This window comes from Cucurbita pepo, chromosome 20 (assembly GCF_057944985.1).
Source record: "Cucurbita pepo subsp. pepo isolate OVF chromosome 20, ASM5794498v1, whole genome shotgun sequence".
NCBI lineage: Eukaryota > Viridiplantae > Streptophyta > Magnoliopsida > Cucurbitales > Cucurbitaceae > Cucurbita > Cucurbita pepo.
Window position 1 is genome coordinate 913,428 of NC_141817.1, and position 22,789 is coordinate 936,216.

Genomic DNA, 22,789 nt, shown 5'->3' on the forward strand with positions numbered 1-22,789 from the left:
CCTACGTATATGGGCCGTGTAATCTCGCTAGTGGGACCCACTGACACCGTACTGTCACCATGTTTGTGCGGTCATTCATTTTTTTGTGACGGGGCTGTAACTTTTACACTGAGCTCAACGGTCATTTTTTGTATGGGCTCTTGGCATTTTAAAAATTCAAACTCTGAATCCTTTTGTTTTTGCAAAGAATAAAATGGGGATTTTAATTTAATAAATAAGAATTTATTCTTTTTTCTTTGAAAGTTAGAATATATTTTCTTTTTTCCTTTTAAAAATGTATTAAAGTTTTAAATTAAAACTCTCGCTACTTTATTTAAAAGTAATAATAATGAAAAACTTTAATTATTATTTTTAACTTAACAAATTTAATTAATAACTGATGTGTGGCTGGTTCTCAATTATCACTGTCACCGTAAAGCCATATTAAAGTCCCGATTTTCATTGTTGTGTTTGGTTGTAGTGATGAACGTAACTTACATCGTAGCTAGCGTTGAGCACCATGTAAACTAACCACTTTGGCCTGTTACATTATTGTCGTCACTCTCGCGATTTTAAAATGTGTTTATTATGAAGAGGATTCTACACCCTTTTTAAGAATTTTTTTTTATTTTCATATCTTAGAGTCTACCTCCCTTAGGGGTACAACATCCTCACTGACACACTGTCCCATGGTCGTTAACCTCAAAATTTTAAAATACATAGAAAGAGGTTTTTATATCTTTATAAGGAAGGATTTGTTTCCCTCTCTAACTGATGTGAGATCTCAACTAATGACTGACAACTATTAGACTATGAGACTGACGACTACAAGTAACAAACTAAAAGCGAACAATATCTGATTGGGCAGTTACAAATTATAATTAGGGTTTGAAAATGCTTAACCAAAAGAACAAGTGTCGTTATGTTTTATTATTTTTTATTTTCAAATTTGATACGTCAATTTCTATTTAATATTTAAATTGGGAGAAAAAAATGAAGATTTATGAAATATTGGAAAATCGACGATTTAGGAATTAATTTGACACAAATTATAAACTTATAAAAAATCGTAATTTATCATTATTTTAAATTAATTTCTGTAGTTTATTTATTTATTTTTATTTTATTTTTTTACTTCTCTAAACCCTACTTCACGTTCAGCCACCCCTCCCTCCCGCTACAAGCTACTGCACTTTGCGCGGTTCTTGCTCGACGCTGTCTCAGCTGTTGCCGCCGCTGGCTGAAATCTCATCATCCCAACGAAACCGCCGCCGGCGGTCTCCCTCTCAAACCTTGTCGCCTCTTCAAGCTATTAGAGTTACTTATCTCTGTCTTTATTTTTAGAAACACAGTGCTTCAGCCTCTTTCCCGCGCCGTTGGAGAGATAAAGCTGCCGCAGCTCATTCTTCAGATCCTCAAGGTTTTGTTTATTTATTTTGTTTCGTTGGTTGAGCAATTTTATTTATATTTGTTGTTGATTTATTCTTCAACCAGTGCTCGACTAGCCTAAATGAAAACATAAAATTAAGAATGTTTACATTACAAGTTAGGAAAACAAGATTGAATCAATTAATAAAAAGGAACAAAAAACGTATCGTTCTTATCCGAATCGATAAATTAAGAGGAAAAAAATATTGAAGAAGATGAACAAAGCAAATAACATATCATTCTTTTCAGCACTGATTTGAAACATTCTAATTTCAGGGATCCCAAACAGGGGGCGAGTGAGAATTAGAAGTCACTGCAATGGTGGTACTGGACGAGAATGTTCCATCCTCATCAGAGGCCGTGGCAATGAACAAAAGGCGCAAAAGGAAGAGAACGAAGAAAAATATTCCTTCAGCAGGTGCGGAAGAATCAGAACTTCAAAACCCAATGGAAGGTGAAGAAGAAGAGGAAGGAGATGCGGAAGGTAATGTACCAGAGGAGAAAGTGAAAGAAGAGGAGAAGAAGAATAAAAAGAGGAAGTCGAAAATGAAGAAGGGTGAGTTGGAGGAGGGACATGAAAATACCAGTGATGGCGAGGGAAAGGATGGTGTTGAAGGGGAAGTGGAGAAGGACAAGGATAAAAAGAACGAGAAAAAGAAGGTTAAGACTGATGGATCGGGAATTATGAGTACCGTTTCATTTGATTCGCTTGAGTTGTCGGAGAAAACTCTCCGAGCGATTAAGGACATGGGATTTGAGCATATGACTCAGGTGAGATTTCTGCTTGGGCAAGTTATTATCAAATATTCATTAGAATTTATAGTTTGTTGGGGAGAGATTTTCTATGCACAACTTAGTTTATGCATTCCACGGATCAAATTCGATTTCAAAGGGTAGAACTTTTACTGATAACTATTTAACTTGAGTATGAAAGCAGTAAGTATTATTTTGAGGTTGTGATTGGGAATACTGAAAAAATGTTTAGCGCTTGATTCATGGTAATCAATGTTTTGATGTTACCTATAAATAGTTTTTGACGGGGCTCGCTCCACCTCGAATGTGGGTTTAAGTTCTTTTAACGAATAGTGTGCTGGTTGTAAGGCTTCTCTTTTTGATGTGGATATGTTGATGAAACATTCATTTTCATCTCTTAGTTGATTTTAATTTAGTAGAAAAACTAATACATGGACTTGAGCATTCTCAAATTTTCTGAACATTACCAATGCAGATTCAAGCTAGAGCAATTCCACCTTTTCTGGTTGGCAAGGATGTTCTTGGAGCCGCAAGGACTGGATCCGGGAAAACCCTTGCCTTTCTTATACCTGCTGTGGAGCTGCTACATCACATATGCTTTACTCCTCGTAATGGAGCTGGTGTTATCGTTATTTGCCCAACAAGGGAGCTTGCAATGCAGGTTGGAAAAAATTTTCCCCTAGCCTGCTTTTCTCTTTTAATAAGATAGATTTTGATGTCTCCTCATCTTGATGCTTAAGGAGCTTACAATTTGTCTTTGTATGGGAAGATCCTGCTTCAGTTTTGTATTAATAAAAAAAGAATTATAATTACAAAGATACAAAATGATACGAAGCTATAGAGTCTCAAAATTTGTGTATTGTCTCACAACTCGGACTCGCTCCCTAAATGTATCTTTAAACTGAAATAAGAACTCCATTCATGATCGAGAAGTTCCAACAAAGAGAATAAATATCTTCGTTTTAATCCTATTTCAACAAAGCAACCAACAAATACAAAATTCCTGGACATCGTAGGAATTCCTCTTTTATAACTATTTCTATGCCACAGGGCTAACCCTTAAAAGCAAACCCAAACGTTCTTTTAATACTCATACAAGCATGATCATTAATAACCTTTTTCTTGTTATTTTCCATCAACATTCCTTCCATCTCTTGGTATTAGTACGAACTGACCTTTTTTTTTTTGTTTTTTTTTTTTTTTTTTAATGATAATTCAGACACATGAAGTGGCAAAAGAGCTTCTCAAATATCATTCACAGACACTTGGCCTTGTTACCGGTGGTTCTAGCAGACAAGCCGAGGCTGATCGTATTACAAAGGGGGTCAATCTATTAGTAGCAACCCCTGGTCGACTTCTTGACCATCTTCAGCATACTAAGAATTTTGTGTTTAAAAATTTGAAGGTATGGGTGGCCTATTTTTCATTTTCTTGGCGTTGTTGATGTATTTTGTTGGAAATCATTTTCCTTAGTGCCAAGTAGAAAATGGATTCTTAAAAATTTGTTGCTGCTAACTTGTGGTCTGCTCCTCATGCACTCTATTTATTTCTTGTTTGTTTTTTTTTATTTTTTTTATTATTATTTTTTTTTTTTGTCCTTAGTTTTCTTGGATAAGAAACTACTCCATTGATAATAGACTACATCATCGATGAAGTTGGTTTTTATCACCTCTAAAGAATTTCAATTTTCATTTTCTATTCTGATTTCATTGTGTAACTCATCTAATTATGTTGGTAATTTACTTGTGTTATCCTCAGTCTTATAAATGTATCGTGACGTTCTATTCTCTCTGAACTTTTTTGCAGTGCCTCGTAATTGATGAAGCCGACAGGATATTGGAAACCAATTTTGAGGAGGAAATGAAACAAATTATAAAGCTCCTCCCAAAGGTAATTGACCCTTGTTGTATGTCGTCTACGATATAATAATTAGGCTTTTTCAAGACTGTCCTGTTAACTGTTAAAAGTTGCCATGTCACCTGTATGCCTTAACAAATGGGGTGAAATGTAGTTTGGGGTGGGGGTGCGTTATATTTTTTATGGTGGTGGTTATTATTTTCCTCGTGCAATACTGTAATCTGATTGTATTGCAATTTGCAGAATAGGCAGACTGCTTTGTTCTCAGCAACCCAAACACAAAAGGTATGTGTATTGCATTCAACTATTGTTCTTTTCTCTCTTCATGGTTTTTTCCTCCTCTACCATCAACATATATACTATTGTAACTTTATGAGTTTGTATTCCTTTGTTCATTTGGATTGATTTTGCTTCTCTCCCTCCCTGCTGATCTTCGGGAAAAAAAAATACAGGTTGAGGATCTTGTCCGCTTGTCGTTTCAGTCAACTCCTGTTTATATTGATGTGGATGATGGGAGAACAAAGGTAACATGACCTGCTGATCTTTATATGTTTATTTCAAATATTAGTCCTTTTGATTTCTTGTTGGACATATTTGTTATTGTAGGTCACAAATGAAGGGTTGCAACAAGGTTATTGTGTTGTGCCCAGTGCTAAGAGATTCATTGTTCTATATTCCTTCTTGAAGAGAACTTTATCTAAGAAAGTTATGGTCTTCTTCTCATCTTGTAACTCTGTCAAATTTCACGCGGACCTTCTTAGATACATTAAGGTTGATTGCATGGATATTCATGGAAAGCAAAAACAGCAGAAGAGAACTTCTACCTTCTTTGCCTTCAATAAGGCTGAGACAGGGATCCTACTATGTACTGATGTTGCTGCACGTGGACTTGACATCCCTGCTGTTGTAAGTCATCCTCTTTTTTAGCTATGTCAATACATTTCTCTGCATGGAAACAATTAATGTTGTAGCCCTCGCCCTCACTAGCACAAACGCTCGTTGCCACCAAAACTGCCGTTTTATCACGAATGGTTGGATGGAGGATATGATCACCCTTGAATACATTGATTGGATGGATTTTTGTAAAGAAGAGAATTTCATTGATAAATAAAATAGGTGAAGTTAAAACTCCTAGCTCCTGTAGGGGGGGGGGGGGGGGGGGGTAAGATCTCCAAATTAAAATAAAATGATGAGAGGCTATAATCTTAGATGTATGTACATTTACACCAGTGCATCGCATGAAAAGGAACGAATCCGTAAAAATTGTTAAGCAGATAAAGTTCTCTAAATCTTTTATTTTCTCCGCCTCTTTTAAGGTCAATCATCAATCAACGTACTTCACGTCAACATAGCTACATACCGTTGAATGTTCTCTGATTCTTTTGTAGTGTGTGTGGGTATATTTGTAGTGTTTGTTTTGGTATTGTAGCTCCCTTTTAGCCCTGAAGTTCTTCGGGAGTTGCAGTGTGGGGATACTTCTTATAGTGTTTGTTTGACTTCTTTGTAGTGTTTTAGTTCTGTTAGTATAATCTTGAAAGGATGAAGATTAAAACTAACTCTGTTTATTCAATTACTATAGATCTGATAAACATTCGTATCTTATTCATAGCTGGCATCTGAAATCTATTTTCATTAAGAATTGACATATTGAAATATACTTATTTAAGGATAATAATACGTCTTAAAGCCATTTAACTTTGTCTTATTTTTTGTGTGTCTCAGGATTGGATTGTGCAGTACGATCCTCCAGATGAACCTAAGGTGCTTATTGCTACTTAATAGCAGTCACGACCCATTTAATGTTGAGTTTAATGTTGTGTGAAATTATTTGTCTTAGGAATATATTCATAGAGTTGGTCGAACAGCTCGAGGCGAAGGTAGCAAAGGAAATGCACTACTTTTCTTGATTCCTGAAGAGCTTCAATTTCTTAGCTATCTAAAGGTTTGTATTTTCCCTCAAAATTTATATGCACTGTCAGAGGTGTCAGATTATCTTCTTCTCAGCGTTTAGTAGATTAATATCTTGTGTGGTTGATGTTTTATTACCAGGCAGCAAAAGTTCCTGTCAAAGAGTACGAGTTCAGTGATAAAAAACTGGCCAACGTGCAGTCTCACCTGGTAAATTCATTCCCCATTTGTTCTCAGCAGTAACACGTTAGCACAAGCACATAACTCTGAAATATTGAATGATCCAGGAGAAGCTGGTCGGCAGTAATTATTATTTGAACCAGTCGGCTAAGGATGCTTACAGATCCTATTTATTAGCTTACAATTCACACTCTATGAAAGATATCTTCAATGTCCACCGCCTTGACCTGCAGGTACTGATCTCAATTTCTTTTCATGCACCCCATCCCATATATTGAAATCCAGAACGTGCCTCTATGTACACATCCATTTTCTTCTGAAATCTTTGTGAGATGCTTCACTAACTTATAAATTTGGTTGGATACAAGTTGTGTGCTGGAATTCGGGTAACTCGATTCGGGAAGCTTCCTATATTTACACTTGTAGTTGGTATGTGAACAGGGTATTGCTGCTTCATTCTGCTTTTCCAACCCTCCAAAGGTCAACCTTAACATCGACAGTAGTGCCTCAAAATTCAGGAAGAAAACGCGTAAAGTAGAAGGGAGCAGGAACCGATTCAGTGAGAGCAATCCTTACGGGAGAAACAATGCGGATGATGAGAGACAATTTGTAAGATACTAGCTGAACCTATCCATCTTTGAATGACTTCACAAGAAATTATTATTCTTTACTTAGCAAATTTTTATTTTTAGATTAAAAATTTGTAGGACGTGGTTTGAACCTCACATTTTTAGTCGAGAGTATATGTTTTATAGTAGCTTAGCTACATCGGCCTGTAATGATTCATTTATATGATGATTGTAACCAAATGAGATTTTATATCCTAATATTTGTATGAGAGAAATCTTTTGAATTACTCGAATTAGATAATTGACTTTTGTTCATAGCTTAAGCTACCGTTGTTAATGTTACCCTTGTTTTTTTTTTTAATATAATTTTTAATTTGATAAGTTGTAATAATTATATGAAATTTGTTACTATAATTATTTTCTTGAATTCTTTTATTATTTAATAAATTATAATTTGTTTTATGTGTTCTCTATACAAATGGATTTGAGAGTAATTTAATTATTTATCAAATTGAATCCAATGATTAATATATGATTATTGCGTCACCAAATAGATAATTATTTATTAATTAGAAAAGAAAGCTCTCTAGAGTTTCTCAATGGCTGCTTACTAGCCACTCCAACTAATTAAATGTGTAACAACTAAGAATATTATGATTTAGACAGAAGTCATATTTAAATGTGTAACTACTACGCATATTTGGACCAATTGTCGTGTGCCACGTTTCCACTACTTTTCCATTGTGTTTGATATGCCCATCCCAAATATCTGGCCTGGAATTGCACGCAATTGAAACGACACCGTTGGATTTTGCCACGTGTTTTAATGGAATTCCGATTGCTTCTTAAATCATAACAAACTTAACTGCCTCGCAAATGTCTACGTCTGTGCTACGTCATCGTCTTCGTCAGCAGACCAAAAATCGACTCTTTTATTATTTTCATTAATTGTTTTCAGGATATTTTATGGCGTGGATAAATCTAAAAAAAATATTCATATTAAATTAAATTAAACAATATATATATTTTAAGTTTTTCAAAAAAAAATTTTGAAAACACCCCTCAAAAATATATAAGAAAAGAAAGAAACGGTTTAAAAAATTAAATAGTTATAATTTAATAAAAAAAATAAAAGGATAGAATTAAAATGGTAAATTAATATATTATTTTAAAATTATTATTCATGTGTTCTTGAAGTGGGATATTTCAATGTATTGGTTGGAAGGAATATTCCAATGGTCAGCTTGACCGTATTTTCTGAAAGGAGTCAAAATAACAGAAAAATAACTATTAATATTAATTAGCATTTGCTTACACCAAAAAAAAAAAAATAATAATAATAATATTTTGGATAATCTTCAATTTAATTTTTTATTTTTTATTTTTGAAAGTTTCAATTTTATTTTTTCAATTAGGAATTTAAAAATGTAATTTCCTAAGACAAGGGCGGTTTGAATGGAAGGTCAAAAGCAGCGGCTGATTCAAAATCGGGTTGCCTATTCCCCATTTCTCCACCCAACTTCCATCTTCCCTCCCATCTTACGTCTCGTCTTCGTCTCTCTCTCTCTCTCTCTAGATTCTCTGTTATATAACCCCGCCAGGTAGTGAGAGGTTTCTGGCGTAGATCATTCGGAACGATTCTGCGAGTTAGGGTTTTGTTATTTCGTTTCGGTTTCTGGAGATGGAGAATTGGAAGCAGAACACTAGGATGGAGAAGATCGGATCTCCGTTTCCTGTTCATAGCCAGGTGAGGAAGATCAAGGAGGAATCGGAGATTATCATCGATTGGAGACCGGGACAGCCAGAGATTAGACCGCCGACGGCCGCCTTTCGAGAGATCAATCGCCAGATCTCTCGCTCTCCGCTTGGAGTGTCTGGCCGGCCGATTTCGGTCGGGGAATCGTAGAAGGAGATTGTTGATGATTGTTCTCTTTTCTAATACTACATAGTTCTGTTCTTCTTCTTCTTCTTTTGTAAATAGTTCGTTGTTTTTTTTTTTTTCTAATAGAGAGATTTCTGGATTTTGAATATTGCTCTTCTTTCTCAACTCTCGAGTTCATGAATATCTGAAGTGTTCATGAATGATTTTTGGATTCTGTTGAGATTCGTACATGATTTGCTTATGAATTTCAAAGATTATTGATCTTGGAAAGGAATTTCTTGCTAATATTCCTTCACATACACAATCATACGAAATTGAAACTGTTCTGTAATGATACACTTATTCGAGGGAAGAAGAAAGAAAGAACAAAAGAAACTGAACTCGGATGCAACAAAGACAACATTCTGAGTTATTTCTACTGCCAAGCCAAAGCAAAGGCTTGATCCGTGTACTGTATTAAGCCCTTCAGTTTGAAACCATACTCTCAGTTTCCTTGACAAAGCCATCGCCAGTCCAATCTTTATCAGACTGCAGGCCTTTCTTCACAGCTTTTCTCTGCTCGATTGCTTCCCGCTGCCTCCGAACCAAATCCGTGTGCGTCGTGAAGTATGGAAGGGAAGCCCTGTTTCACCGGGAATTCGTTAGTGTGACCGATGTTCGAGGGGATCGAGTCGTGTTCTATTAAGAACTGCTATTGATTTCAAACTCCAAACTTACCCTCTGAAATCTTCAATGGATGAGAAGTTGTGAAGTTTCATGAAGTCCTTCAGCTCAGCACAGAGTTTCTTAACGAGGCCATAACCATGCATCATCACTCCCGTGCACACCTGCATATGAATGCAACTTCCTCAGCATACAATAATAGTACACCATTACTAATATCCTAAAACCAAAGGACGTCCGAGCCATTACGACCAGTTTCGTTAAATGAACTAGTTGAAGTCGCAACGTAAATCATAGGCTATAATTTTGTGAGATCTCACATCGGTTGGAAAGGAGAACGAAGCATTCCTCTTCAGGGTGTGAAAACCTCTCCCTAGCAGACACGTTTTAAAACCTTGAGGGAAGCTAGAAAGGAAAGTTCAAAGAGGACAATATCTGTCAATAGTGAGTTTGGGTTGTTACAAATGTTATTAAGGCCCGTCACTGGACAGTGTGCCAACAAAGACGCTGGGTTCCCAAGAGGGAGGAATTGTAAGATCTCACATCGATTGGAGAGGGGAACGAAACATTTCTTATAAGAGTGTGGAAATATCTCTCTAGTAGATGCGTTTTAAAAATCTTGAGGGGAAACGCAGAAGAGAAAGTCCAAAGAGGACAATATCTGCTAGCGGTAGGCAGGACTAGTCACCGAGAGGTGTGCCAGCGAGGACGTAGGGCCCCAAGGAAGATGGATTGTAAGATCTCACTTCAGTTGGAGAGAGGAACGAAACATCCTTACAAGGGTGTGGAAACTTCTCCCTAATAAACGCATTTTAAAACCTTAAGAGGAAGTCTAGAAGAGAAAGCCCAAAGATAGCGGTGGGCTTGGGCAGTTACAAATTTCTCGTTGTACCTGAACAGTGTTTGCTCCGAGTAGAATAAACTCGGCAGCATCTCCACCGGTTTCGACACCTCCAATGCCAGAAAGAGAGTAGTCTGCATCATTAAATTCCGCCTTCATCATTTTTGCGATGTTCAACACTTTACCAAGAGCAATAGGATGAACTGCCTTGGAAGAGTAGCCTCCTGGAGTTGAGTACCTAACAACATACAGATTGAACCACATCCAATATTTCAGCTGAATGCTAATTCAACACACAATCATTCTATATCGACGAGTTCAAAAGTTCGAATTAGCAAACCCCTCAACACAAGGCTCGGGGCGTAACGTCTTGAGATCGATTCCCATTACACTCATGATCGTGTTGATAGCCGCTATCCCCTCGCAACCCGATTTCAGAGCCACCCTAGCAGGCTTTACAAAAGAAGAATTGTACTATGCATCAGTTCATACAACCATAGATACTCATTCAAATACAAGAACAGCAAAACTACCTGTGAAATGTCAGTGATATTGGGAGTCATTTTAGCCCAGACAGGGATTGTAGCTTTAGCATTAATCCATCCACAAACCTCTTCCAAAAGCGCACAATCTTGCCCGACTGCAGCGCCCATTCTCCGTTCGGGCATGCCGTGAGGGCATGAGAAGTTGATTTCAAATGCATCCTGAAAGTAAGAGACATAAACATTCAATGACACGAACTGTTCTTGGTAATAAACACGCGGTAAAGAAGGCATAGATCGTAGGCATACAACTCCGGTTTGTTCGACTCGATCGATAAGTTCTTCCCAAGCAGCTTTGTTATACTCCTCCATTATTGAAGCAATGAGAATCCTATCAGGATACTCCTCCTTCAATTGCTTAAACTCTTTCAACATAGTTTCAAGGGGTCTGTCGCTTATCAATTCAATGTTCTCCCACCCAATGATCTGCCCTTTTGCAGAGCCATTTGAATCTGCTCGAAGCCGGGCATATCTAGGCGTTACATTTATTACTTTGGCTGCATCTAGTGACACCTAACAGAGACAAAGATCCATGAAAATACAAGAAATGGACATGCCAGCCAATGAAGAACAGATAGCAAAACCAGTAATGTTCTTCCAGCCAATCAAGAACAGATAGCAGAACCAGTAATGTTCTTCCAGCCAAAGATTAATCTAAATATCTCTTTCTCCAAACACTAATCATATTCCTAATCAAGAACAATCTCTAAGATGAAATCACAGATCAGTAGATTACACTAACAGCAACCAATTCGCCATTCAAAAATCAAATCATAAGCTAACGGAATCAACACACTACGAAATCGAAATCAAAAGCGATAGAACTTACAGTTTTGGCAATCACAGCGCCCCAACCTTCATCAAATGCCCTCTTCATAACCGTATAGTTAGTTCCCGGCGGACCCGACCCAATTACAAACGGGTTAGGCATGTGCAATCCATTAACCGTCACACTGAGATCAGGCTCCGCCTGACCTTCACCGGCGGCCACCACTCTGAACCCAACTCTATTTCGACGAGGCAAACGCATCCGAGACCGATTCAGCGCGAGCTCGGACATTGGGTTTCTAGTTCTGATCTGGGTAAAATCCAACGACGCCATGGATCAAGAAATTCAAGCTCTCTGCAACAGAAAATCCTGTAATGGAACAGAAGGAGAAGAAGAAGATGGGTAACTCAATCTGAGATGTAATATTCGATCAAGAAAGATGGAAAGGTGGGGCATGAAGAATCATCCTCGTCAATTTCCTTCTGGATTTATAAACGTATTCAATTTAATAATGATGAATGAATCGGATTAGTAATTTAATAATTTATTTTAAATAAGCAAATAAATTCGGTAATTAATTTAAATAGTTTATCTCACTAACAGGTGTTTCTTTGGATGGTAACTAGAAATGGAAATAAATAAATAAATAAAAAGTAAGAGATTTATTAATATAAACCGACTTAAAATAAATTATTTAACCCGACAGCCCAATTCTACTAGAAATTGGGCCGGGCTTAATTCTACATTTGGCCCAGTGGGCCCAAATGTAAGATGGTCTTTTCTTGACGCGAGCTGGCCCATTAGCAAATCAGAGAGTTAAATAATATCCTTTTTTTTTTTTCAAGAAATTAACTTTAATTTAAAAATAAATAGATATTTTTCTTAATAAAAATATTAAAAAAAATCTTTAAATAGTAATAATAAAGGAATGGAGCGGGACATTTCTAACAAAAAGGGAGGGAAAACGTCATGTCGGATCTTGCCATGACGTCAGCAGCAAGTTGCTAAAACGACAGCCCAATTACCGTTTTGGACACATGCTCATCTCCCTTCACTTCCACACGTCTATATTTAAACACTAAAAAAATTAATTTAAAAGGTTAAAATATAAAATAATTATTTTCTGAATTTTAATTGGCAAAATTAATGTTTATAATTTAATTTATTGATTTAAAAGAATAGATATTAAAATGACTATTTTAATGATAAGAAATAAAAATGAGAAGCTCGTGCTAAAAAAAACTATTTAATTAATGTACAAAATTGACAATATAATAGAAAAAATATATATTTAATTTTTAAAAAATAAATAATAAAAAAAAAAGGCTGTCTAAATCAAATTGATAATAAAAATGAATAAATAGTTATCCCACTTTACAAGTGGCATGGAGGCGTTGAGGAGGTTCATGCACCCTTCACATCCACCTCTAAATATTATATATTTAATTTAATTATGTCACTTTTCGTAATTTTGTTTTTATTATTTTAAAATTCATTGGATAAATCGCTTTCTTTTTACTTTCCAATTTCCTTCCGAAGCCTTCCTGAACCATCATTTTGTCTTCCTTAAATTAAACTTTATCCTCTGTGATCCACTCACACCGTAATTTGAAATTTCAACCAATCGCTATCTCCCACGTCACACACATATTCTTTTTAATTTTTTCTTCCTTAAAATTCCACCAACTAAATAATTATGTGTTATAATATAATTATCAATATTATCTATTTTTCAAAAAATTTCAAGAACGAGTGCTCAAGTTTTCAAAATATTTAGATGGATGAAATTAAATAATTATAAAATTCGTTTAATTTTAAGGGAATGATCTATTAAACGAACACGATTCTCCACAATGGTATGATATTGTCCACTCTGACCATAAGCTTTCATGTTTTTGCTTTCGGCTTCCCAAAAGACCTCATACGAATGGAGAGAGTATTCTTTGATTATAAACCATGATCATTTCCTAAATTAACGAACGTGGGACTTTCATTATCCAACGTGATTAAATGATGAATTGGTAAGAAAAGTGGAGGATTTAATTTTATTTGTTTATTTATTGTTATGAGCACATGGGAAATGTGAGCTTAATTACGATTTTTCCAAAAATGTTTGGCTAAAAGAAACGGGCTGCCTGTGGCTGCCGTACCCTTTTCAACGGCAACGCAATGGAATCTTCCTTTTTTTCAACACTACCAAAAAAAAAAAAAAAAAAAAAGATTTTCACCTTTATTTATTTTATGCATAATTAGGATTTATTTGTAATTTAAGTAAAATTAAATAATATTTAATCTGCCTCGTACAACTAACCCTCCACTGCCACTAGAAAATTAGAAGAAATATAAAATCTCAACTATTTAAGTATTTTATTCAATAATGTTAGGTAGATGATATAAATTTATCTATATGATGTCAATAACACGTGGATATGTTCATATTTTTAAATGTGGATATATATTTGTTCATCCTTGAAAAGAAAAATTATGATGTTGGAAGTTAATTAAATTTTGAAGAAAATGATTTCAACAATTAGTTTTATTTGTTTAAGAACTGATGGATCAATTTATTGTTCGATTTTAGAACAGAATGAGTAACAAGGGGATGTTAATAATGAGTCTCTGGATATAGTTTGTGTTCAGCATAAAAAATGAACTGATGTTTTCTGAATTGAGGAAAATTTTTAAATAGAACGGAACAAAAATTCTCCGAAATTCTACAGCGGATTGGATTCGACTGATTGGAGATTCAGAGATTCAGAGAAGCTACGGATTCAAATGGAAAAGAAAAGGAGTATATACAAAAAGTAAATCGGAATCCCGCTAGTTTATGTACAGATCTCAGAATTTGGCCGGATCTTTAAACTGCCAGGGATTCGAATCCTTCATTCCACCGCCGATTCACCGATCAGATCTCGATTCCTTGCACACAAACGGATGTGTCAACAACTGCGCCACCGTCCACCTCTTGCTCGATTCCTTCTGCAAGCAACACTCGACGAAGCTCCGAAAGTCCTCCGACGCGTCCTCCGGCAGCGTCGGCGGCTCGCCGAAGCAAATCGCACACATCAGAGTCGCCCAATCTGGTCTCTGACCAGGCGGTAGGAAAGGAAAATGACCTAAATAGAGCTCCAGAAGAGTAAGCCCCAAACTCCATATGTCGCCGGCGTAACCGTTGTAATTTCCGCCGTAAGTGTCCGGATCGAACCGCTCCGGACTCATATAAGCGCAGGTTCCGACGTAGGAATTGCAAGCATCCAAAGTCCGGCACATGATCTTACTAACTCCAAAATCGGCAATCTTAACCTCCATATTCTTATTCACCAACAGATTCGACGGCTTAATATCGCGATGAATGATTTTGTGAGAGTGAAGATAGTGAAGTCCGTTAAGAACCTGACGCGCGACGTGAGCGAGCGTCGCTTCTGACAACGTCGAGTTCTTCTTCAAGAGCGAATCAAGCGATCCTAGATCCATATACTCCATCAAAATCGTAACGTCTCCAGACGGCTTCTCGAAGATTCCATGGCACTGAACGACGTAAGGAGAGTCAGTACGGCGGAGAATCTCCATCTCTCTGAAAACCTGGCGACGAACGGTTGGATCGCAGTCACCGTGGACAACCTTGAGAGCGTAGGTTGCGGAGGTACGCTTGTGGCGGACTTTGTAGACGGTGCCGCCGTTGCCATGGCCGAGGACTTGAAGCTTTTCGAGGTCGGAGGCAGCGGGAGCGGCGGCGGCGGCGGCTGTAGCGGCGGGAGCAGCAGCGGAGGATGGAGGGAGAGGGAGAGGGAAGCGGGGACGGCAGTCGGAGAGGTCGGGGAGGCGGAGGTTCAACTGGCGGCGATCACGAACCAGAGCCATTAGAGAGATGGAGGGATTTGGATATGGAGGTTTGGATAAAAGTGAATGGAGGAAAGGATTTGCTTAAATAAGTGAGAAGGGGAAGCACGTGGGATAGTGGTAGAAATGGAGAAAGGAAGTTACCAGGATGAACACGACTGTGGACCCCACTTTGCTGCATGCGGATCGGACGGATGCAAGACGGGCGTCTTTTTATTTAAATATAAAAAACCTATTCATTTTAAATTTTAAATTTTAAATTTAATTTTTTATTTTTGATTCAATCCACCCTTTCATTCATTCATGTGTGTCTAGCTCTGATATCATTTGCAATAGTATAACGATAGCACTAACAGATATTGTCTGTTTTATTTTGTTACGCATCGCCTTCAGTCTCACTGTTTATAACGTGTCTACTAGGAAAAGGTATCCACACCCTTATAAAAAAATGTCTCGTTTCCCTCTCCAACAACGTGCTCTTAGGAGAGGTGAACCCATCCCATTCTCTGGAATCTCATTCACATTGTTTTATGAATCTTGGTGGTTGAATGTTATAGTTAGCGTGCGCCTCCCGTGCGGGGAGTCAAAGTCCCAAGGAAATTAGGGTCGCGTCTGCTTGAAGCTACAACATCCCACCAATCCTATCTGACGTATGATCTCACACGTACATAATTAAAATTAAGTTGGGTTTAGTTTCAGTAGACATAAAATTTAAAATTATATCTAATAAATAAAGTAATTTTAAAAATATTACAATATATATATGTACAACTTTCAAAATTAAAAAATAATTTAACTATTATTTAATTATGAAAACTCATTATTCTTTTAATTTAGTGAAAAAGTGGACAACTATACACAAAAACGTTAATATTTGTATAAAAATTATTATTATTATTATTATTATTATTATTATATAGAAATGAATAAAGTATTTAAAATTCAACAAATAAATCAGTTATTAAGTTAGCCAACTACATTCGGCCATGTGACTAAGCAGGCCAAAGGCACCCCACATCATTTCTTTTTTAAAATAGAAATTGTGTGTGAAGTGTGAAAATCTAAAAATTATTTATTAATTAAAAAAATATACATGAAAACAAAAAAAACAAAAAATCGCCATATAAATTAAAAGAAAAAAAAATATATATGATGCGCATTTTTTATTTATTTAGTGAGCTGTCGAAATTTGCACACAAAATAATTTATTTCCCATTTTTTTCCTCGAGGGCCTTTTCGTCTTTATGCATTTATCTTTTTGCACGAAAAATAAGAGAGGAAATTACCATTTGATTTTTAATGTTTTAATTTTTTTTAGCCCATTTTGTGACATTTTTAACCTCCAAATAAATGTTACGGTAAGTAAATAAATAAAAACTATTGGAAAAACAAAAGGAAAGGATAAGATCCCGTAAGGTTAATTTTGTCAATTAAATGAAGCCGCCGCCGACATTTTTCTAGAATCCACCGTATTTTGCTCCGCTGAATATTAAAAAAATCAAAATTCCATATAATATTAACATCGGTTGGCAAAATAGTAATTTAAATAAATAATCAAGGTACAAAAATACCCTTTAATTCCCACGTATTAAAATGGGAATTTTTTTTTTTTAAACTAAGATTTCAAAATTGAACTCGTGAAAATGCCTATTATACGTTTAATTTTCACTTTTTTAATAATATTGAAAAATAAAATAAAGTAAAAATAATGAGATTAAACTAAACAGCTTTAAATCAACAAGATCATGCCATTATGGATCCGTGTCCTTATCACACGAGAATTTTATAAATAAAAATCGGAGGAAGAAAAAAGACAGTGACGTGGAGAAGACAAAGAAAGATGCTTCTTCCCTAGTGGAGGCTTCTCTATACACAAGTTGGAGGGGGAGGGTCCTCACCCCAAAGTTGACACTTTTTCTTTACATCTTCCTAAAAAAGATGAAATTTTTTAAAGATGGGTAGCTCAAGGGGTGCCCATATGGGTACCCTCCAATCATTAATTTCATATGTAATTCTCAACCACCAGCTTGCTTTACCCGTTCCAAATAATACTCAATCCATCCTACTCACATCCCATCAACTCCTAAGGTTGACAGCGATACGTAATGAGCTAAAGTAAATAATATCTGTGTAGTGATAGACTTGGACGATTACAGTATCATAGTCAGACACCTAGCTATGTGCCAGCAAGGACGCTGGGTCTCAAATGGGATGGATTGTGAGATCTCACATCAATTGGACAAAAGGAACAAAATATTCTTTCTAGAGATGTGAAAACCTATCTCTAGTAGACTTGTTTTAAAATCATAAGGCTGACGACGATACGTAACAGGCCAAAATGGACAGTATATGTTAGTGGTGAGTTTGAGTTGTTACAAATGGTATCAGAGCCAAACACCGAGCAGTGTGCCAGCAAGGACGTTGGCTCCCAAGTAGCTTACTCACCTAATATTAATTATTATATTTTTAAAAGTGGATAGTTTCAAATTTAAAATAATAGTTAGAATGAAGAATCATGAATCCACACATAATTTAATTTATTAACAATATTGTAATAACGGACCTTAATGATTCAAATATAATTTATCTGACAAACGAAGTTATAAAACTTACCATATAAAAATATGCGCGACATTAATAATAAATTAGTATAAGTTTGGAGGTTAAAGAAATAAAATTATACGGGGGCTAGTGCTGGAATAATGCAAAAATTAGTTAAGAATTAATTAGAAAACGAACAAAACCAAGGCGGCTGGCTGCATTGTTAAATAGTATGAAACTCCACTGCCCACAAAATGATTGGGTTGCACCACCAGTCTCGCCTTCTTTTCTTCTTCCAAATAATTTATAATATTATATATATATATATAGGTCGTTTTATTTTTTGTCTTGTTTATAAATTAAATATCTCAATTTTTTGGGCGCTAGCCAAAATTGAAAATATTAAAATATTAAAATGTTATTGGATGATTATTATATTTTGAAATTAATTTAGAGTTATATTGATTTACTAACATCAATTATTATTTTAAAATTTAATTGATATAATTACTTAATTTAGGGGTACAAATTAATATTGTCATTTGAATAAAAAATAATTTTTTTTGTTAATTAAAAATACTAAAATCATGGGAGAAATTCCAATATCGATGATTTAATTGTCAAAATGTAAAATATTAATATCCCAAATATTTATTTATTATTCAAAATAGTGTTAAAAATAAAGAAAAAGGATTTGGATCCGATGGGTCCAATTCCGGATCCTAAAGGGTAAAACGGGCAAATAAATAGAATCACGCAAGGTAAGATGCGAAGAAAATCAGAATTATTATAGTACGCCACGTGTCTATATCTTGAAGATCGGACGACTACTAAAGCTTCGGTATCAACCAACGCCATGGAAGCGAAGCATGGAATTATGATTTTTTTATTATATTTTTTTTTTCTTGTTTATTAAGAAAAGAAAAATAAAAGAAAAAGAAAAAGAAAAAGAAAAAGAAAAAGAAAATTGTTTCTTGGATCGAAGGAGAAGAGAGAGGGAAGAGAAGAAGCAAAGGAACTCGGTGGGTCTGTATTCTGTCGTTTGTTTTTCGTTGAAAATGGCGTTGCAGTGGATGCTATTGGCTTATACGGTGGCAGTGGAGGCTGCCATCGCCATTCTGCTCACGATTCCTTCACCGAAGCTGCTCAAGCAACGCTTCGTCTCTTTGATTTCACTCATTCTACAGCCTGCACTCTTCGTTGTGCCCTTCGCCGGCTTTCAGATTCTAGGTTTTTTTTTCCCCGTTTACTTGCGTTTCTTCTTTTATTTTGATTTTTTAATTTTGTAATTTCATTTCGCTATCCGATGTTTTCAAATCTCGACTGGAACCTGAGATCGGACCTTGATTCTTTTTTCTTTTCATTCTTTTATTTGTGATTTCTTGTTGTACTTTGTAGATATCTACTGGAAGAATGAGCACCGATTGATGTGTACATCTGAAATCTGTACAGCTGCCGAGAGAGATCGATATGAGAAATCTGTAAGTATAAATGTCTAGTTGAGTTTTTCTAATTTGTAGTGTTTTTCATTGAGTTCTCAAAGATTTAGATATAGATTATCAGACTGTTTTATTCCGTTAATGCTAGCAATCGTTAGAATTTCAAAGGATTAGAAATTGATGGAGTCTGGATACATCTACGAAATAGATTTATTTAACCCCTTCGAATTAGCAATTGTTGGAGTTCTGGAAGGAGAGTGCGTAATTGGGGCATCTTGCCCCGACCATTGAACGTCAGGAACTCTGGTTATTTTCACAATATAATTTCATATTGCAGTTTTTAGTCTGACGATGGGAACTTACCAGTTCTGAATGTTTACCAAGTAGCTTCTATTTCCCTTTCCCTATCCCTATTCGCATTCTTCTATTTGCAATTAAGGAGGTCTATTATCCTACAGATAGGAGAAGTTTTCCTATTGTTCTTGATCATGATCCTACTGATGTAAATTCCTTCTCGTACAAGCAAGATTGAATCCTATAAACCTTTTGGAGAGCAAAAGATTGAAGTGTTAGAACAACTCTTTTAAGTATATGACTCTACTCATAGTTTTATATGTTGTTGTATGTGAATCTGGTTTGATGATGCCCTATATCATTTTCGTATGATTTGATCGGATATTGAAATGGTTGGGGAGGTGGAGTGGAAATGATGTGATGGTTAAAGTTCAAATCATTAGAAACTCAAATGTCACATATGCTTGAACGAGACTGAGTAGGGTACATCAAAGATTTGGTAATGATTAGAACTTGGTGAACAACGTAGTGGTTGTCATAGATTTGCTTGTCAAAATAAGAAGTTGGTGTGTGGTGGGATGGGTGGGTGGGTGGGTGGGTGGGTGGCTGAGGGGTGGGTTGGAAAAAACGAGGTAAATTAGAACTGAACCAAGTAATTAGCAATGTGTTGCAGTTTTTGGATGAGGTAGGTAAGCGTCTTTCTAAGTGATGAATTCTCTCCCCAAGTAATCCTTTTCTTCTAAAAATGGTCGCAATCTCCTAGAAATAGATGGCCTTAGGATGCCTTCTTATTGGATGATCATGATACTTCCCAAAAGTCGAAATTCTTAATCAATGGAGGAACAATATCACCATTTTTGTTCAATAAGATACCAAAGTGGATGATTGACTCATTCCATACGAGAAATAATCGCAGGAAATCCTTTGATAACACAGATTCCTATTTCTCAATGATATCCCACGATCAAGACAATTGGCTAAATCCCGTGAAACCATTTCATAGAAGTTCATTGATATCTTCTTTCTATAAAGCAACTCGACTTCAATTCTTGAATAATCCACCTCACTTCTGCGTCTATTGTAACAAAATATTCCCTTTTTATGAAGCTAGTTGCTCACTCCCCTCTGGACACATGAAAGGAACTTGAGAAGGCCCTAGTCAAAGGAATCCTTTTCATCTTCTCTCGATCCAATTTGAAGACCCATCTCTCTCTTCACATTGTAGCGTGAAATCATTCATAATGTAAATAGGGTTCTTTCTCATCTGCAATCTGGAAAACCTCACAACATGGATGGGTCTCCCTTTAATCTTGAAAACCCCCTTACGTGGAAGGTTCTGACTTGTATGCAACATAAAAAACACACACAATGTATATGGTTCCTCTCATATGCAGTCTAATAGGTTCGCCCCCTTCTCCAATGTATGAAAAGGAAAGCATGACGCAGGAAGGATGGTAGAATTTAAGCCAAAAAAAAGAGTCGTCTCAAATAAAAAATGGGGATGTTTATTCAATGAACTTACCTTTTTCAAAAAATAAAAATTAAATACAATCTATGCGGCTATGCTGAAGCACCATATATTCATTGGTGATTTCAAAACCACCCCTATTTCACCATATTCTTGAATTTTGTTTTCGATTATCACGATCTCTGATCTGAACATAAAAACAAGGAGTTTTATTGTAGTCCAAAGTCTCCCTGATTTTGGTATGCCGGTAGTCTATGTCTGTGGGAGCATACTTTACAAGAGATGGACATAGGCAGTAGAGAGATCCCCAACTTCGATTCCCGGATCGATTCCCGCCCCGTTAGCATCTCCAATCCAAGATAAGGGATTACTCCGTTTGGTCTTTTCGTTCCGGAGCCGGCTGGTAATGGACCTACTTACCTTGCTTGTGGACCATCAGCTGAGCTAATCCTGGTTCTATTAGTTGGTGGTTGCTACCAAGTCGATTTCTTTATGCCTATCACAATGAGACTGCACGTCGTTCCCTTTTATCTGTGTATCAAACAGAATTGCCTTCCTTCCCTGATCTCTACTATGCTATATTATTTTTTATCTTCTTTACTTGCTCCCAATTCTAACAAAGAATGGTTATCATTCAGATCTTTAAAGCTCAGAGGAACGTGATTCTGTGTGTTTGTGCATGCCTTCTCTACTGGTATGTTACAAGAAAATTCTTCTCATCAGAAGCTTTCTCTCGTGTCAACTTCTTACCAACTAAACTACTTTAATGGATCAAATGCATGCAGGTGTATCTACCGCATTTGCAAATACAACAAAGACATTGAAAGTTTGGAGGAGGTAGAAAAGAGATACAAAGACCAGTAGGTTTGAGGACATGTGTAATCAATCTCCTGTTACATGTGTGAATGGCTTTCTCCTCACGGCTGTATGATTGATACTTGAATCTTTGTTTGTACTTGGAGTATGAGAAGTATAATGTTATTAGAACATCATAACTTTGTCGTTTTAGCAGCGTTGGTCAAATATTCAGCTCTATGGGTATGGGACTAATCCATAGTTTTGTCAATTTGGAAGTGGGAGGAAATTTAATTTGGTTGACACGTGCAATCAAATTAATGAAATGAATCATGGATTTTCTTGACCTTTTCTGCTGTGGAAGCTCATGTCGGCAAAAGGATATTTGATTTGGTGGGATTCTGGTGTGAAAGAAATCTTGGATAATGTGATAAGTGACATTTTTAAATAAACATCCGTAAATGGGTTATGTCCAAATTTGGTGAAAATTAAATTTTTGCATATTTAGGCTTCAAGATTGTTATTTATTATTATTTTTTCTTTTAATTCTCCTTCTTAGAACTTCGGTTTGCAAGGTTGTATCAGGTCAATTTATGGTAATTTTAGTTGGACTTAAATTCCATTTTTTTACGATATAATACTAACATTAGTCGTCAAATAATGTAACTTAAAAATACAATTCCGAGTAGTTTTTAAAATAAGAATATTAAAAAATAGATTATAAAATTAGGGTAGTGCAAACTATAGGTAGAAATAGGATAGGTTTTACGTTTACTACTAGTAGATATTGTCTAATTTTTACCTCCTTAAAGGGAATGTTCGTTCCCTTCTCCAACCGAAACCGATGTGGAATCTCATAGTCATGTTGTAGGCTAAATATTGTGGCATGTCAAATGGCATGTCGTGTATGTGAGTCACCTCAAATATTATATATACACAATTTATCTTTGTCGAGGTCATTCTTTTTTAAATCCAGTAAAAATGTATTGAATTTTAAAAAAACTCACTGACGAGATAATATCAAACTTAGAGACAAATTTA

At 35.9% G+C, this 22,789-nt stretch overlaps 5 protein-coding genes across 5 annotated transcripts; 3 read left to right on the top strand and 2 right to left on the bottom strand.

Moving 5' to 3' along the window:
- Positions 1 to 1,117: 1,117 nt before the first annotated feature.
- Positions 1,118 to 6,967, top strand: LOC111783085 (DEAD-box ATP-dependent RNA helicase 27). Its single transcript, XM_023663967.2, has 13 exons — positions 1,118 to 1,399; positions 1,684 to 2,178; positions 2,636 to 2,821; positions 3,380 to 3,565; positions 3,967 to 4,050; positions 4,261 to 4,302; positions 4,470 to 4,541; positions 4,624 to 4,923; positions 5,740 to 5,778; positions 5,855 to 5,959; positions 6,067 to 6,135; positions 6,213 to 6,338; positions 6,547 to 6,967. The coding sequence occupies exons 2-13, from the start codon at positions 1,726 to 1,728 to the stop codon at positions 6,724 to 6,726; spliced, it is 1,842 nt and encodes a 613-aa protein (XP_023519735.2). The 5' UTR covers positions 1,118 to 1,399; positions 1,684 to 1,725; the 3' UTR covers positions 6,727 to 6,967.
- A 1,175-nt stretch (positions 6,968 to 8,142) lies between these two features.
- On the top strand, positions 8,143 to 8,704 carry LOC147786348 (uncharacterized). Its single transcript, XM_087120831.1, has one exon. The coding sequence runs from the start codon at positions 8,356 to 8,358 to the stop codon at positions 8,578 to 8,580; it is 225 nt and encodes a 74-aa protein (XP_086976957.1). The 5' UTR covers positions 8,143 to 8,355; the 3' UTR covers positions 8,581 to 8,704.
- Positions 8,705 to 8,789: 85 nt separating this feature from the next.
- On the bottom strand, positions 8,790 to 11,871 carry LOC111783149 (dihydropyrimidine dehydrogenase (NADP(+)), chloroplastic). The gene is made up of 7 exons (XM_023664049.2): positions 11,432 to 11,871; positions 10,852 to 11,115; positions 10,594 to 10,764; positions 10,401 to 10,513; positions 10,112 to 10,298; positions 9,274 to 9,383; positions 8,790 to 9,178 (listed from the first exon to the last, which is right to left on the bottom strand). The coding sequence occupies exons 1-7, from the start codon at positions 11,702 to 11,704 to the stop codon at positions 9,022 to 9,024; spliced, it is 1,275 nt and encodes a 424-aa protein (XP_023519817.1). The 5' UTR covers positions 11,705 to 11,871; the 3' UTR covers positions 8,790 to 9,021.
- Positions 11,872 to 14,015: 2,144 nt separating this feature from the next.
- LOC111782457 (mitogen-activated protein kinase kinase 9) lies at positions 14,016 to 15,279 on the bottom strand. The gene has a single exon (XM_023663207.2). It carries the CDS (start codon positions 15,230 to 15,232, stop codon positions 14,270 to 14,272), a length of 963 nt encoding a protein of 320 aa, XP_023518975.2. The 5' UTR covers positions 15,233 to 15,279; the 3' UTR covers positions 14,016 to 14,269.
- A 3,419-nt stretch (positions 15,280 to 18,698) lies between these two features.
- On the top strand, positions 18,699 to 22,096 carry LOC111783416 (uncharacterized). Its single transcript, XM_023664339.2, has 4 exons — positions 18,699 to 18,982; positions 19,151 to 19,233; positions 21,592 to 21,647; positions 21,739 to 22,096. The coding sequence occupies exons 1-4, from the start codon at positions 18,811 to 18,813 to the stop codon at positions 21,815 to 21,817; spliced, it is 390 nt and encodes a 129-aa protein (XP_023520107.1). The 5' UTR covers positions 18,699 to 18,810; the 3' UTR covers positions 21,818 to 22,096.
- The last annotated feature ends 693 nt before the right edge of the window (positions 22,097 to 22,789 follow it).

What these genes read in the sequence shown, in the direction of transcription:
- LOC111783085 (XM_023663967.2), top strand. Translation starts at nt 1,726, where the DNA reads ATGGTGGTACTGGACGAGAATGTTCCATCCTCATCAGAGGCCGTGGCA. An exon ending in GATTTGAGCATATGACTCAG is followed by an intron (nt 2,179 to 2,635) that starts GTGAGATTTCTG and finishes TTACCAATGCAG; the next exon opens with ATTCAAGCTAGAGCAATTCC. An exon ending in CAGCAACCCAAACACAAAAG is followed by an intron (nt 4,303 to 4,469) that starts GTATGTGTATTG and finishes AAAAAAATACAG; the next exon opens with GTTGAGGATCTTGTCCGCTT.
- LOC147786348 (XM_087120831.1), top strand. Translation starts at nt 8,356, where the DNA reads ATGGAGAATTGGAAGCAGAACACTAGGATGGAGAAGATCGGATCTCCG.
- LOC111783149 (XM_023664049.2), bottom strand. Translation starts at nt 11,704, where the DNA reads ATGGCGTCGTTGGATTTTACCCAGATCAGAACTAGAAACCCAATGTCC. An exon ending in ATATCACTGACATTTCACAG is followed by an intron (nt 10,514 to 10,593) that starts GTAGTTTTGCTG and finishes TCTTTTGTAAAG; the next exon opens with CCTGCTAGGGTGGCTCTGAA. An exon ending in CCCGAGCCTTGTGTTGAGGG is followed by an intron (nt 10,299 to 10,400) that starts GTTTGCTAATTC and finishes GTATGTTGTTAG; the next exon opens with GTACTCAACTCCAGGAGGCT.
- LOC111782457 (XM_023663207.2), bottom strand. Translation starts at nt 15,232, where the DNA reads ATGGCTCTGGTTCGTGATCGCCGCCAGTTGAACCTCCGCCTCCCCGAC.
- LOC111783416 (XM_023664339.2), top strand. Translation starts at nt 18,811, where the DNA reads ATGGCGTTGCAGTGGATGCTATTGGCTTATACGGTGGCAGTGGAGGCT. An exon ending in CGCCGGCTTTCAGATTCTAG is followed by an intron (nt 18,983 to 19,150) that starts GTTTTTTTTTCC and finishes TGTACTTTGTAG; the next exon opens with ATATCTACTGGAAGAATGAG. An exon ending in GAGATCGATATGAGAAATCT is followed by an intron (nt 19,234 to 21,591) that starts GTAAGTATAAAT and finishes GTTATCATTCAG; the next exon opens with ATCTTTAAAGCTCAGAGGAA.